This window comes from Adiantum capillus-veneris, chromosome 7, assembly GCF_014529385.1.
Source record: "Adiantum capillus-veneris isolate H3 chromosome 7, ASM1452938v2, whole genome shotgun sequence".
Lineage (NCBI taxonomy): Eukaryota > Viridiplantae > Streptophyta > Polypodiopsida > Polypodiales > Pteridaceae > Adiantum > Adiantum capillus-veneris.
The window spans coordinates 61,861,031-61,874,382 of NC_140937.1; the positions used below are offsets into that span (position 1 = coordinate 61,861,031).

Below are 13,352 nucleotides of genomic sequence, written 5' to 3' on the forward strand. Positions count from 1 at the left end.
CTTACAAATATCCACTGGTCACCGTAGAGAGTCTAGATTGCCTCTCTAGTGAGAGAGATAGAGAGGGAGAGAAGATAGAGAAAGGAGGCAAGAGTGGGATGGGGAGTTTTTTTACAACCCACTAGCCGTTGGCTAGGTTATTAGAGAAGAGTGGGGGTCGGCGCATTTACAAGGGGTTTTGTTGATAGTTCGGGTGGCCGGTGTGAGGTTAATGCTGCCAGAATTAGTGTTTGTTGCGTAATGCCGAGATGCTACACGTCACTTCCTTTCGGGGCCGGCCGGGGCATGCCTTCGGCGTCACTTCTTGATTCGTTGTTGCCTTCGCGTGATTTTGGTGTTTCTTCTTCGTCAATTTAGGTGTCGATGTCGAGTTCTTTTATTTTTTTTACTTCTTGTGTGTATGCGTGCAGTGTATGTGTATGTATGTGCATGTGTGTACGTGAGTGTTTCAATGTGCGTGCTCGTGAGTATTTGAATGTGTGCGTGCGCGTAGGCGTGTTATGTGAGTGTGTGTGTGTGTGTGTGTGTGTGTGTGTGTGTGTGTATGTGTGTACAGAAAGAGAGCGGGAGATGGGTGAGATAGGCGTGAGTGAAAGATGGAGAGAGGGTGTGTGTGTGTGTGTGTGTGTAAAAGTAACGAGTGTGTGTGTGGGGGAATGAGAGAGAAATATATTTATTATATATTTCAATAATTTACGTGCAAGCCAGAGAGAACGAGGGGGGGAAGAGGACGTGAGTGAGGAGAGGGCGGGTGGGAGAGGGGCTGGGGTGTGTGTGTGTGTTTGTGTGTGTGTACTAGAGAGAGAGTGAGAGGCTTCTACCCTGTGCGCCCTGCACGGGCTGAGCAGACGCAGGAGAACGAGAGAGAGAGTGGTCGTGAGCAAGAAATGGGAGAGGGAGAGAGAGTGTGAGGGTGTGTGTGTAGGTGTGTGTAGTGTGGGTTAAGAGAGAGAGGGCGCCTATGCTGCTACTCGCCTGGCTGCCGATCCGAGCTGGAGAGAGAGTGTGGGCGGGTCAACGGGAGCGAGAGAGGGAGGGAGGAGTGGTGGGGAACACGAGAGAGAGAGAGAGAGAGAGAGAGAGAGAGAGAGAGAGAGAGAGAGAGAGAGAGAGAGAGAGTATTTTTTATGCGCCATGCATGGGTAGGGTCCCCCCCCCCCCCCCCCCCCCGAGTTGGCAACCAAGAAAGAGTGAGATAGAGTTTTATGCCTCCAATTGGACTGAGCCAAGAGAGATAGAGAGAGAGTGAGAGATAGCGAGGGAGTGTGAATGAGAGAGAGAGAGAGAGGGGGGGCGCCTATAATAGATGAGAGGGAGAGATAGGGCTGTAGTGGGCCAGGAAGAGTGAGTGATGGGGAGAGAGGGGAAGTGGGTGAGGGAGAGAGTGAGAGAGCATGGCGGCCCGCCTTGATTGACAAACAAGAGGGAGAGAGAGATACTTTATGTTGGGGACGAGAGTGTGAACGAGAGGGGAGAGATGAGGGAGGAAGGTGTGAGAGTGTGTGTGTGTGTGTGAATAATGAAAGAGAGAGGGAGACTATTGTCCCATGCATGGGGGCCCGCTGGGTTGACGAACTAGGGGAAGAGAGATATTTTAATGTGCCCTTATGGATTGCCTACACAGAGAACGAGAGAGAGAGAGAGAGAGAGAGAGAGAGAGAGAGAGCTTGTCTTTTGGTGATAATGGAGGAGAGGTAGGGAATGGTGCCAAAGGGAAAACGCGGCGGCCTATTGCATGCATGCGAGCAAGGGAGGGAAGATTGGTGGCGGCAAAAGAAAAACACGTTTTTTTTTTGTTGTTTTTACCTCATGCTCCCCAAATGGGGTTGATTCCCGCGGCCTTGCTCCGAGAACCGGCCGAGTTCAGTTTTCCCCCAGTGGCTAGAGGGCAGTGCGGCTAATCCGGTATCAAAGCCGCCTCCTGTACACACTGCACAGTTGCTACATGTGAGTGGTCTGTTCTCCCTACACTCGAGCTCCTGCACACAGTCCGTAGCTCCTCCTCTGTTCGCTCTTGTATACCCTCTCTGCTTCAGAGAGTGATGATAGGGCTGAGGTTCAAGGCAGGGCTTCTGTTCGCCCGGGTGATGGCGAAATTCAAGGCTACTTGGCAGCTTGCAGCGGACGAGGGTGTCTCGGAAATGCCTGCTGTCAGACCCCCTGCAGAGTCTTCATCGCCGCAACCGACGACCATAAGGGACAGCGGAAAGCACGTTTGAACAGCAGCAACGTGGAGACAGGAAACAGTCAGGCTTGCAAGCGGCAGTGCGTCGACGCTACCACTGACGCAGTGGTCGACAAGAAAGGGTCGAGGGCAAGGCGGCATCGCAAGGCTCGCACCGACGAGGCAGGCCCCTCCATTAGCAGAGCGACAAAGCTACAGCTCTCTATCACATTCGAGATTGGCAATGGGGACATTATAACTCAAACCTTTTCACAAACATGTCTGAGTTTGTAGACAGGGAGTGTGTGAGGGGCTTGTTCGCACTCGAGAAGGGAGGAATTCTCAATCATCTCCACTTCCAAATGGTTGTTATTATCTTCTCGACCTCCATCAAGGCTGTCGACAATTTGCTAAAAGCGTACCTGGGTTGGTGTTAGGTGCACATCTAACCCTATGTGTACGTGGACAAGCTACTTCATGACATGGGTTCAGTTCAGTTAGATTAGGAAGTGATCTGGCACTTTTGTGAGTCTGTTCGCAGACCGTGCATGTCCAGACACTAGAGTAGATGCATATCCTCTGGTTGCACACAGCATGATCATCAGCATTACCATCAGAATCCATCAAGAGCATTTTTACAGTGCATAGACCTATTATCCCTATTTTTGACATTTTTCACTTATTGTTTTTAAGTGACTTTTGTTGGAAACTGGGTAGGGCAATTTAGCAAGCAAAGTATATAAGAAAACCTAGCGCTAGCACTTTCTGGCAGAAGAGGTAGCAGGAACTTCGGTTCAACAAGCAACTTCTCAGCAGGAACCCCCCAGCAGACCTAGCGTTTTTGCACCAGTTGCAAAGCCTAGCTTTTTTGCACCAAGACCAAGATCAGCCCAGTGTTTTTGCATTGCAGCAGCCTGGCGACAGCAAGACCACAGAACAGCCCTAGCTTTAGCAGATTCCCTGCAGCAGGTCAGTTTTTAGTCCTAGCGTTTTTTGCATCAGCATAGCATTTTGCAGATTCACCGCAACGGAACACCAAGAAGCATCAGCGTTTTCAGTTTTCAGCAGTCGAACATCGTAGAAGAAGTCCCAAACCTCGCAGATCTCACCTTCCTGCAGCACATCCTCGCCGCACGGTCAGATCCAGCGTAGTTTGCAGTTTCAGCCCGGAAAACGCAGATTTCAGCATCTGCGTTTTCAGCGCATCGTCGCCATCGACATCGCCACCGACATAGTCAGAATTCAACAGATAGAGATTTGCAGATTTCAGCCCTTAGCATTTTCAGATTTCAGCCCGTCGTCCTCATCGTCGTCGACATCGTCGGCAAGTCCAAGCATTGTAGAGATTTGTGCAATCAGTAGTAGGATGCTCTCGCCATAGAGAGTGGGGCCTTCAGAGGAGGGTTTGACAACATTCTAGTGTCGTATTCTTCTCTCTCTATCTCTCAGTCTCAGCACCTTCATTCATAGTGTTCACCGTTTTGTTTGTGTCCATTGCACTCTCTCACTAAAGGAACCGAAGGCTCTCCCTTCCGTAAGAAAAAGGAACCTTGAGCACAGTTCGGAGCACTCATCTTGAGCAAAGTTCAACATTCACTTCCGCTGCACCTTACAGTTGGCATATCATGAAGCCGCAAGGTGGTGTGGTCATGTGCAGGTCGCTGCGGCAAGTGAGGATGCACACCTTCACAGGCATGGTTGGGTACTGCATGAAGGACCTACAGAAACCTCACTTCCGGTGGTTCACAGAGAGTCGAAGCGAAGGAGATAGCAGAGGCCGAGCATTGCACGCCCAGTACGGCCAAGGCGAGTTGAAGCACCGTGTGGCGCTCAGGGCCATCAACATGTTCGATCGAGCGTACGTGTACATGGAGAACTTCGTCGCAGACCGAGAGGGCATAAGCCTTCCTCACACTTTGTTGCGGATGCTAGCCACCGGACTGTACTACCCAACCGCCACGTGGGTGGTGCCGAAGTCTGGCTTGCGAATGGAGTTGGGGCGGGCTATGGCCATTTGGCGGAGCATGAAGGAGCCGACCAGCGTGACTCTCGACGACATAAGGTACGTTGCTTTGCCCCAGTCAACATTAAGTGCGCTCCACCCGCAGGAGACATTGACAGTTTCATGTCTTGCAAGGGGATCTTCTTCCATGACAGCGATACGGCGAGGTACTACGAGGCAACTATCCCGCCAGTGCCAGAGTCCACTATTTCGGCATCGCTTCGAGGACTCTGGCAGTAGCGAGGACCTCTCCGGGACTTCTCGCCAACCTATCGACATTAGCGCCGACGACACCTCCACCAAGGCCGACGCCGATGGGCCCCCAACTCCCTCGCCAAGTTCACATTTAGGATCAACGGTTGTGATCTTCGCCAACATGTAATGTCAATTTTCAACCGTAGATCCCCTCTAAAATTGCGGTGTCAATTAGAAACGTAGCCCACCCCCACCCCCCACCCCCTTTGAAAAAACTAACACAAACATTACAAGACCATTAACCATCTAATTACTCAGCGTCTGTGTCAGTGAGCTGCCAGGTGCATGTCTTCCATGTTGACCATACATCTCTCGTTCATTCCTTTGCGCGCGCGCGTGCGTGTGTGTGTGTGTGTGTGTGTGTGTGTGTGTGTGTGTGAGAGAGAGAGAGAGAGAGAGAGAGAGAGAGAGAGAATTTTCGGTGGGCTTACAAAAACGCGAGAGAACACAGACCTTTGGATTCAAGCACAAATTTGGCGCCAGCGTCTTCGGGAGCCGCGCTCGGGTGCTTGAGGAGAGGAGTTGCTGGGCAGATATTGGTCCCCATGGAAGAAGCTGAAGGCTAGACCAGAGCTAGTGGGGGGGGCTCTTGCTTTGCTGGCAAGAGGCACCTTCGTCACAGCATTGCGCGCGTTATGAAAGGCACGGCATGTCTGTCAACTTTATTTAAATCTCTTTGATTCCTCTCAGCCTTCAGACAGTTTCAAAAATGTTCTCTCTTTTTCAATCACTGCTCATGAATGCAATGAACCTAGACACTTGGGACTCTATTGGCAAGGACTTCTACCTTTGCTTTTTAAATATATATCTCGTTTATATGGTGAAACAAGTGAAAGAATCAGAGTGGTTTTCTAAAACAATTAGAACATAATAAAATCGTTAGGCTGAGTTTAAGTAGAATCAGTGTTCAAGAAAGGATTGCCTCAGCTTAGCCTTGAGCCGGTTGAAAATGGAGACTAGCTAGTTGCAAACCATGGTAAAGGGAAGAAAAACTGGTGAAATATGTGAGAAAAAAGTTCAAAATTCTTGCAAATTTTAAATTTATGCTAGTATGTCCGGTTCGCTTCTTTGTGGGGAGGAAACTCGGTCAACCATCGCTTAATAAAAGAGACTTTCTTGAATATTGACTAGAATTAAGTTATAGAATGTAAGAAAAGTCAAACCATGTACGATTGTGAAATGAAATGTGAAATAAACAAGTCAAAGGGTCACGATGGCTTTAAAAAACAATGTTAGGTTGAATTAAATTGGTATCAGTGTTTGGGAAAGGATTGTCTCAGCTTAGTCTTGAGCCGATTGAAAATCGAGACTAGCTAGCTACAAACCATGGTAAACAGAAGAAAAACCAATGAAATATGTGAGAAAGTCGTCCAAAATTTTTGCAAATCTCAAAATTTCTACTAGTATTTCCGGTTTTCTTCTTTGTGAGGAGGAAACTCAATCAGCAGAGCCGCTTAATAAAAGAGACTTTCTTGAACGTTAACACTGACTGGAATCAAGCTATAAAATGTAAGAAATGTAAAGCCATGTGAAATTGAGGTGAAATAAAAAGAACTAATTAATATATGTGTGTATGTGTGTAGAATTTATTAGAATTATGCAAGGTGAAGCTTCACTTTAGCATTCTAAAATAACAGAATGATAAAAGAACATATGTGTGTGTGTGTGTGTGTGTGTGTGTGTGTGTAAAATTCACTAAAATTATGCAAGGTGAAGCTTCGCTTTAGCATTCTAAAACAATAGAATGCAAGAAAAGTAAAGACAAGTCAGAATGTGAAATGAAAGGTAAGTCTCCATCATGCACTGAAAACAATGAAAGTCTCCCTAACCCAACACAACACTAAGGGTTTCTTTTAGAAAGCCAAAAAGAACTTAGAATTATGCAAGTGAAGTTTCGCTTTAACATTCTAAAACAATAGAATGCAAGAAAAGTCAAGACATGTCAGGATATCAAATGAAAGTGAAATAAAAAGATCCATTTACTATTTTAAAATTGACATAACATTTAATGTAAGTCTCAATCATCACTGAAAACATTGAAAGTATGCCTAACTCAACTCAACTCTAAGGCTTCTTGAAAGCAAAAAAAAAGGACTTGCATGTGCACAAAGAAGAAGAACACGTGACAATTTCTTACCTGATTGGAACAATTTTTTTGGCTTTCTAAAAGAAACCTTAGAAGAGAAGAGAGTTAGCCAAACATTTAAAATTTTATTATATCCATGGCTGATTTAAAATAGCCCTAGCTCTCTAGAAAACATACCAGTTGTACCCTAACGCACACTCGCTCCTTGCACACACAAAAAATTTCTTAGAAGCGGTGTTGCAACTCTAGAAGTTGGTCACGAGAATATGAGAACTAGACACTTCTCTAGGGTCTCCACAATTCCTTCCAAAAATCAGACTTGCTATTCTCAAAGTAGTAAGTGCCATTTTGCTTTACATTAGACAAAAGTAGAAATTGTGGAAGATTAATAAAACCAACAATGTGGATGTACAATCGGACTTTCAATTTCATGTGAATAGTTGAAATCTTGTCTTGTTTAGTTTGTCAATCAATGGATTTTTTCATACCAGAGCCTTAGATGACAGCGTGAACCTTCACGGTTACATAGTGTTTGGAAAAAGTTTGTCTGAGCTAGCCTTGAGCCTCTTAGAAATTCAAGACATCCAATTTAGGGGAGAGTGAGAAATTTTGCTTAGACTTCACTAGAAAATATTGCAAAAATAGCAAAAAATATAGCTTAATTTGCAAACTTTCCATTTAAAATTTGGCATAAAGAAATCTGTGTATGTTTGAAATTAAGCTTTCTTCATGACAATGCCTTCACCTTGGTTTTCTGTTTTAGAGAGAGAGAGAGAGAGAGAGAGAGAGAGAGAGAGAGAGAGAGAGAGAGAGGCAACAAGATACTTGGACTCATTTGGCAAGGTCTCCCACGTGAGGTATGATCTTTTACCAAGCTAAAACACCCAAACAAAGAATGACAAGCTAGTGGTTAATGTCCGGACAAGCATAGCACCAAGAGGGGCACAACCCTAGCAAGGTCAAGTAAAGAATGAACTATCAAGAGGTGTCCTAAAGATGGGCTAGGTGGCCTATAAGAGGAGTACGGATGGGTGGAGATGAGTATACAATAGTCCATGGCCTTTCAGTGGTATTAGAGCTTACAGCTCTGTCGCTCTCTCTCTCTCTCTCTCTCTCTCTCTCTCTCTCTCTCTCTCTCTCTCTCTCTCTCTCTCTCTCTTTGAGAAAGGAGGAAGGAGAGTCCAAGACCTAAGAGACTGAGATGCCAGATCCACCGCCCTACCACCCTATATATAGGCTCGGTCCTAGCCCTAGCCATAATACAGATCCCCAATCCACACTGGTCCAGACCAAGCCCCTGGCGAAGGTCCCTGACCCCCTAGGTCGAGCCTTGCTCCTTAGGATCCTTGTCCTAACATTACACCCCCCTTGGAGAATCATTTTCGTCCTCAAAAACAAGAGTGGTGATACACTAATTTTTTCCTGCGTGGCATCCTTCATGGATCCAGCTGTTCGCTTGACCGACACACGGTTCAGTAGGAGGTTCAATGAAACCAATAATAACATCTTGATTTTCCAGATTGTTGTCCATTTGCATAACAGTCATGTGTTACCAGCTCCTATCCAACATAGTGTGTAGACTCCCTTTAGAACACATACGAGCATGTTAAATGAGTTATCACAACAAAGATGTACCAAAATAGTACCTCTTTTTCCTTTCCATGAAAGTAACTGGCTGACGTAACTTATCAACGAAATATAAGTCCTTGAATTGTTCTCAAATTTCATCAATAAACAACCCCACCATAACTAGTGTTCAAGGTTGAGAACCTGACTTAAACATGAAGAGACTAAACCTAGTCGCAAAGATGCTTTAACTTATGGTAAGCAAACTCTAACTAAAGCAATAAATGCTTTCTAATTGGATTGCTTGGTGCTAACATACGCACTTCACATATCCTTTAGCACAAGGTTACACTTTGTAATTTGCCAATCCCCTTGGATACTGACACTATTGAGATGTGTTTCCCCATAGTTTACAGACAGTCTTCCAAAATGATTGGTAAATGGGGATCACAATGTCGTACAATACTGATGAGGAATCAACAATGACATGCATAACCATCTTGTTTAACTTGAAAGATCCACAAGCACCCAAAATGAGCCATGACCTCTATTGGTGATTGGTAGATCCAAAGTAATCTCATAGAGATACTGCATATAGAGTGTAAAATCATTCATAAGCAACTAATGTGATGAATATGCGTGCCGTTCGAAATCAACCTTTGTTGAACACTAAGGCCCATAACACCTAGTGTGCATGCATTTAGCAAAAAACAGATCCAAACCTACATATCCATGATCGTACTTGCCAATACTTATGGCGAATGCGATGCTCCTAGCACACATTAAAGAGGAGCGTAAATAGTTCTAAAAAGAAACTAAATGCTTTCTGTTGCAATCATTTGCAAGCCTTGCTGAAACGTTTGAACCATAATAGAAGGTGACATTAATCACTTCTAGGTACAAACAATGAAACATTTTCATTAGCAAAACACAGCCTTGCTACATGTATAGAGAACTATCCGTTAAAGTCGTTTTACTTGTACCTTAACAAGTCCGACTAGGTGGCCGACTATTTTTCTCCATTGACATTGTTCCTGATACGATGTGTGTAAATGGTCTATAAATGGATTTGACCAACATCTAGGGACCTTGTCGCGACACATAATTAAAGGGCGTCAGTGTAAGTCCCTGAGACTCATATTCTCTACATGTGGAATATATCTCAGGTAAGGATGTCAGAAAAAAGAACATCCTTCAAGTGCGAGGTGTACTTGTGTGTGGAGGTAACTGCAAACACTCCACGACGTGAGTGAGAGGGATCCTCACTAGCCTTACTCCACACTGGCTAAACTGAACTCCTTGAGTTCCTAGACCATGTTGTATCCCATGTAACAACATGTGCCAAAGAAAACCCTACATGTAGGGCCATAACTGCATAATGCAAAAATGTATGTGGGACACTACGGTCCAAAATATTGTGCTCCTACATGACTTTGTCATGTCTCTTAAAGAGCAAAATGGATGAAAACATAGAAGTTTATGCATTCTACTTGGAAAAGTAAACAAACCCATATTCAAAAAAGAAACAAAACCAAATCAAAATCGTACATGGTTGAGGTTGAACTTAGTGTTCACTTACTTGTAATTTAAGGCATCTGCCCAAATTTCTCGCTTGCAAAGGCCTAGGATCACTAATTAAAAATTAGTGAAATGCAAGTAGTATTGCACATGTAACCCTGGGGGTTGCCTTTGCAATCCAAACTCCTTGGTTATAACCCTAGGTGTTGCCTTTGCAATACAAACCCCTCGGTTAGAATCATCATTGTCAAACCCCTTGGTTAGAGGTTGCATGAAAACTGCTCAAACTAGTAGCCAACGATAACCAACAGAGTCTATCGTGTCTAATACCAATGGAAATCAACTTTCAAAGTTGAACTTGTCTACTACCGCTTAGCAGATTGCAAACTTCTTTCCTTGAAAGTACAATTGTGATGAGGTCAAATCATGACTCTTAACACCTATGGAGTGATTGTGTCTCAGCTGGTCATACCCTGAAAAAACACTCCTGGATACATACCCAATGATGCAACTAAGCAACAGATCTTCTTCGGCTGGAATCTTATTCACAACTAAGTTGTGAAGTAAGCTTCTTCCTCCATGAAGAGAGATTACATGTGTGAAGGCTCTCTTAATCTATTCATGTCTTTCCATGAATTAATGGCTTGATAGCGAGGGCATGCCTATATACTATCCTCATGAAATATTGAATTTATTGGCATCACCTTGTGCACAATGCCAAAGATGTGAAGTGCCCATCCTTGTACATATATACAACAATCACAAGCCCATCCAGTAGCCTCAATTCATCGTGAAGAGAGTAGCTGATGTTATTGTGGAAGCATAAACAATATTTTAGTGGAAAAACTCATGATATCTGTATGTCATGCATGCATATCACAAGAATATTGTAAATAGCCCTTTGCTATAGTGACAGTCTCAACTGTGTGAGCAATTGTTGTGCATGCCTTGCACGAATACACTGACATGGATACATCACAGTTCGGTGTTACCAAACTTAAAATGTGACCTTATATCCACCTATTTACAAATATCGATGTCGTTATCTTTGATTGAAAATGAATGGATAATATTGTGGCATATAATAGAAGCCTTGATTGACATGAAGTCTGTCAAATCACTTTGGTTTACACATTGTGCTTCTCACTGGGCCTACCAAAGCACTTGCTTTGCAAAGCCGAGAATCTTGTACAAAATGTAAAGTTAAAAACAGGGAAAAAACAAGTTTAACTTGAAATGTAATAACGTTGTCACCCATTGAAAACAAGTTACTTACTCTTGAGTCTGGCTCCTAGCCATGCATGCTAGAAATTTAGAGATATTGTATATCCTTGCATACCCTCTTGGCTTGTTCTGTTCGCTATTGAAGAAACATGCAGACATGTTGCAAAGTTTCCCCAAGTCCTTACGCTAAGAGCATCTTCCAAACTTGGGAAACTTGTATGCAATATGTCAAAAAGTGAAGCCTTGCTTCCTAGAAATCCATCAGAAAGATGAGACGGATTCGATCATGAATGCTCATAGAAAACATATAATTCTATTGACACATAAATGTCAAGCAAAAGAGAGTCAACCTAGCCAATGGCCATGCTGAAATCCATCTTATTGAGAATCCTTAGATTACCCAATATTGCAAGAGATAGCATCTACAATTTAGCTATCAATTGTCATATATTTCCCAATGTGATTTTTTGTAATCACTGCCCTTGGCACTAGAAGTCATAACATTCTATAGGAACACAACAATTGTCTACACAAGCCTTGCTTCTATGTAGCGTCATAGACAGTCACACTCCATAGGCAAAACATGATCCATGTATCTTGGTCGTACGGAGCCATGCTCCCAACTGAAGACCTATCATTGTTGATACACCTATATGGTACCTTGTGTTTAGACTCAAAGTCGAGACAAATTTTAAAGAAAAATTGTGCTTGCCATTCCCCGATCGTGTCGAGTAGGACGTCACATTGGAAGCATAAAATTTTGACAAGCAATAACTAGCTTAAGAACAAAGCGTACCTGTAATTGCTGTCAATTACCCTCAAAAACGTGTTAGATGTAGCGTGTCAATATTGGGTTGAACGCAAACAACTAGCCGGCCATGCCGAGCATCTTTAATGTACATGCCGCAGGCCTTGCCTATTCCCTGGCAAGCTACAATGCCTTTGAAGTGATTATGCATCCGATGCATGGAGTCGTGCTCGTGAAAGCCTTGCTTCCCCCCTCCTCTAGATAGCACAAATGAATCCCATTGAATGTGTCTTGCCGACAGTGAATTGAGCTTAACCATTTTTGACTATCAACTTCATAGAATCGAATTAATGATCGGTCTTGCTGAATAAGTTTGCCTTATATGGCACATGTCATGCCTGATTTGCTTGTACTAGTAGACAACCTTGTGTCATTCATCAATGTGATCCAAGGCTGTGTGGATCTCCCTGAGATTTGTAAGCACATGCTTTTGGTAATGAGCACAAGCCTTGCTTGTGCCTTGAGTGCCATAATTGTAGAATTATGGAAAAACATGCTGAAATGAATGAGGATATTACACCTATGCTAGATTGTTACATCAAAGGAAGGTTGGTTAGGAAAGGTCTAGTGGATGGGGGTGCACAAATTTGCATCATGACAGAAGGGCTTATGCAAAGACTAGGCATGCACATCCATGAGACACCTGAAATTAAAGTCAAGCTGGCAAACAATAGCAAGGCTAGGTGTGTAGGCATTTGTAAAAATCTTTTTGTGGAGGCCTTTGGCATTAAGAAGGCAGTGGACTTTTATGTTATGTCAACCAAAGGAAGTGGCTATCCATTTATCCTAGGAAGGCCATGGCTAATGAAAATGCAAGCATTGCAAGATTGGGAGAGTGGAAAATTAATTTGCAGGAATGACAATCATAAGAAGGTTGTCTTTGACATGAAGGAGCAACATCAAGAGGAGCTCCATGAAGAATCATCTCAAAGTGAGATGGAGGAAGAGTGGGCTGATAGCACTTTAGAAGAAGAAGGTAGCAGTAGCACTACGGAAGAGGAGTCTTCCATTGAAGTAATGAGGGTAAGGTTTAAGCCAAGCAACCAACATACCTCTTGCCCAGGCTTGGAGGAGGTAGGTCCTCAAGAGAACAAAGGTGTGCAAGACGAAGGGATGCTAAAAGGTATACTATCAACAACACTTACAAAGGATGAAAGAGAGGAGTTTAAAGGTGTGTTAAGGAAATTTACTAAGCTTTTTTCTAAAGACTACACTGACGTGCATGTAGTAGATAATGTTCAACACAAGATCGAGCTAAAGTAATAGGCCACACCTAAGGCTCAAAAGCTATGAAGGCTAGGAGTCATCAATGAGCAGGCTTTACTCAAGGAAATAAGAAATCTCTAGCAGCAGGTTTCATTTATCCAGTGGAGAATTCAGAGTGGGTCTCTCCCGTTGTTGTCACTCCCAAGAAGAACGGCAAGTGAGGGGTGTGTGTGGATTACCGTCCACTAAATGAGGCAACAAAAAGAGATCACTTTCCCCTCCCATTTCAGAATGAGATACTAAATGAGGTAGCTGGTCATGAGAAGTACACTGTGTGTGATGGCTACTCAGGTTACTTTTAAATATGTATCACATTGGAGGATCAGTTGAAAACAACCTTTATCACTCCTTGGGGTTGTTATGCTTTCAGAGTCGTGCCATTTGGCCTGGCAAATGGTCTTGCACCTTTCCAACGCTTCATGAACATGGTGTTTCAATCATTCTTTAGAAAGTCCATTAGGGT

At 43.7% G+C, this 13,352-nt stretch overlaps 1 protein-coding gene across 1 annotated transcript in view; it reads right to left on the reverse strand.

The window, feature by feature from the left end:
* LOC147453952 (GABA transporter 1-like) overlaps nt 1-5,111 on the reverse strand; it is a 195,583-nt gene extending 190,472 nt beyond the window's left edge. The window contains exon 1 of the mRNA XM_086515996.1: nt 4,875-5,111. Within this exon, the coding sequence (XP_086372122.1) occupies nt 4,875-4,968 (94 nt within the window). The 5' untranslated portion in view covers nt 4,969-5,111. The remainder of the gene's footprint in view (nt 1-4,874) is intronic.
* Between the last annotated feature and the right edge of the window lie 8,241 nt (nt 5,112-13,352).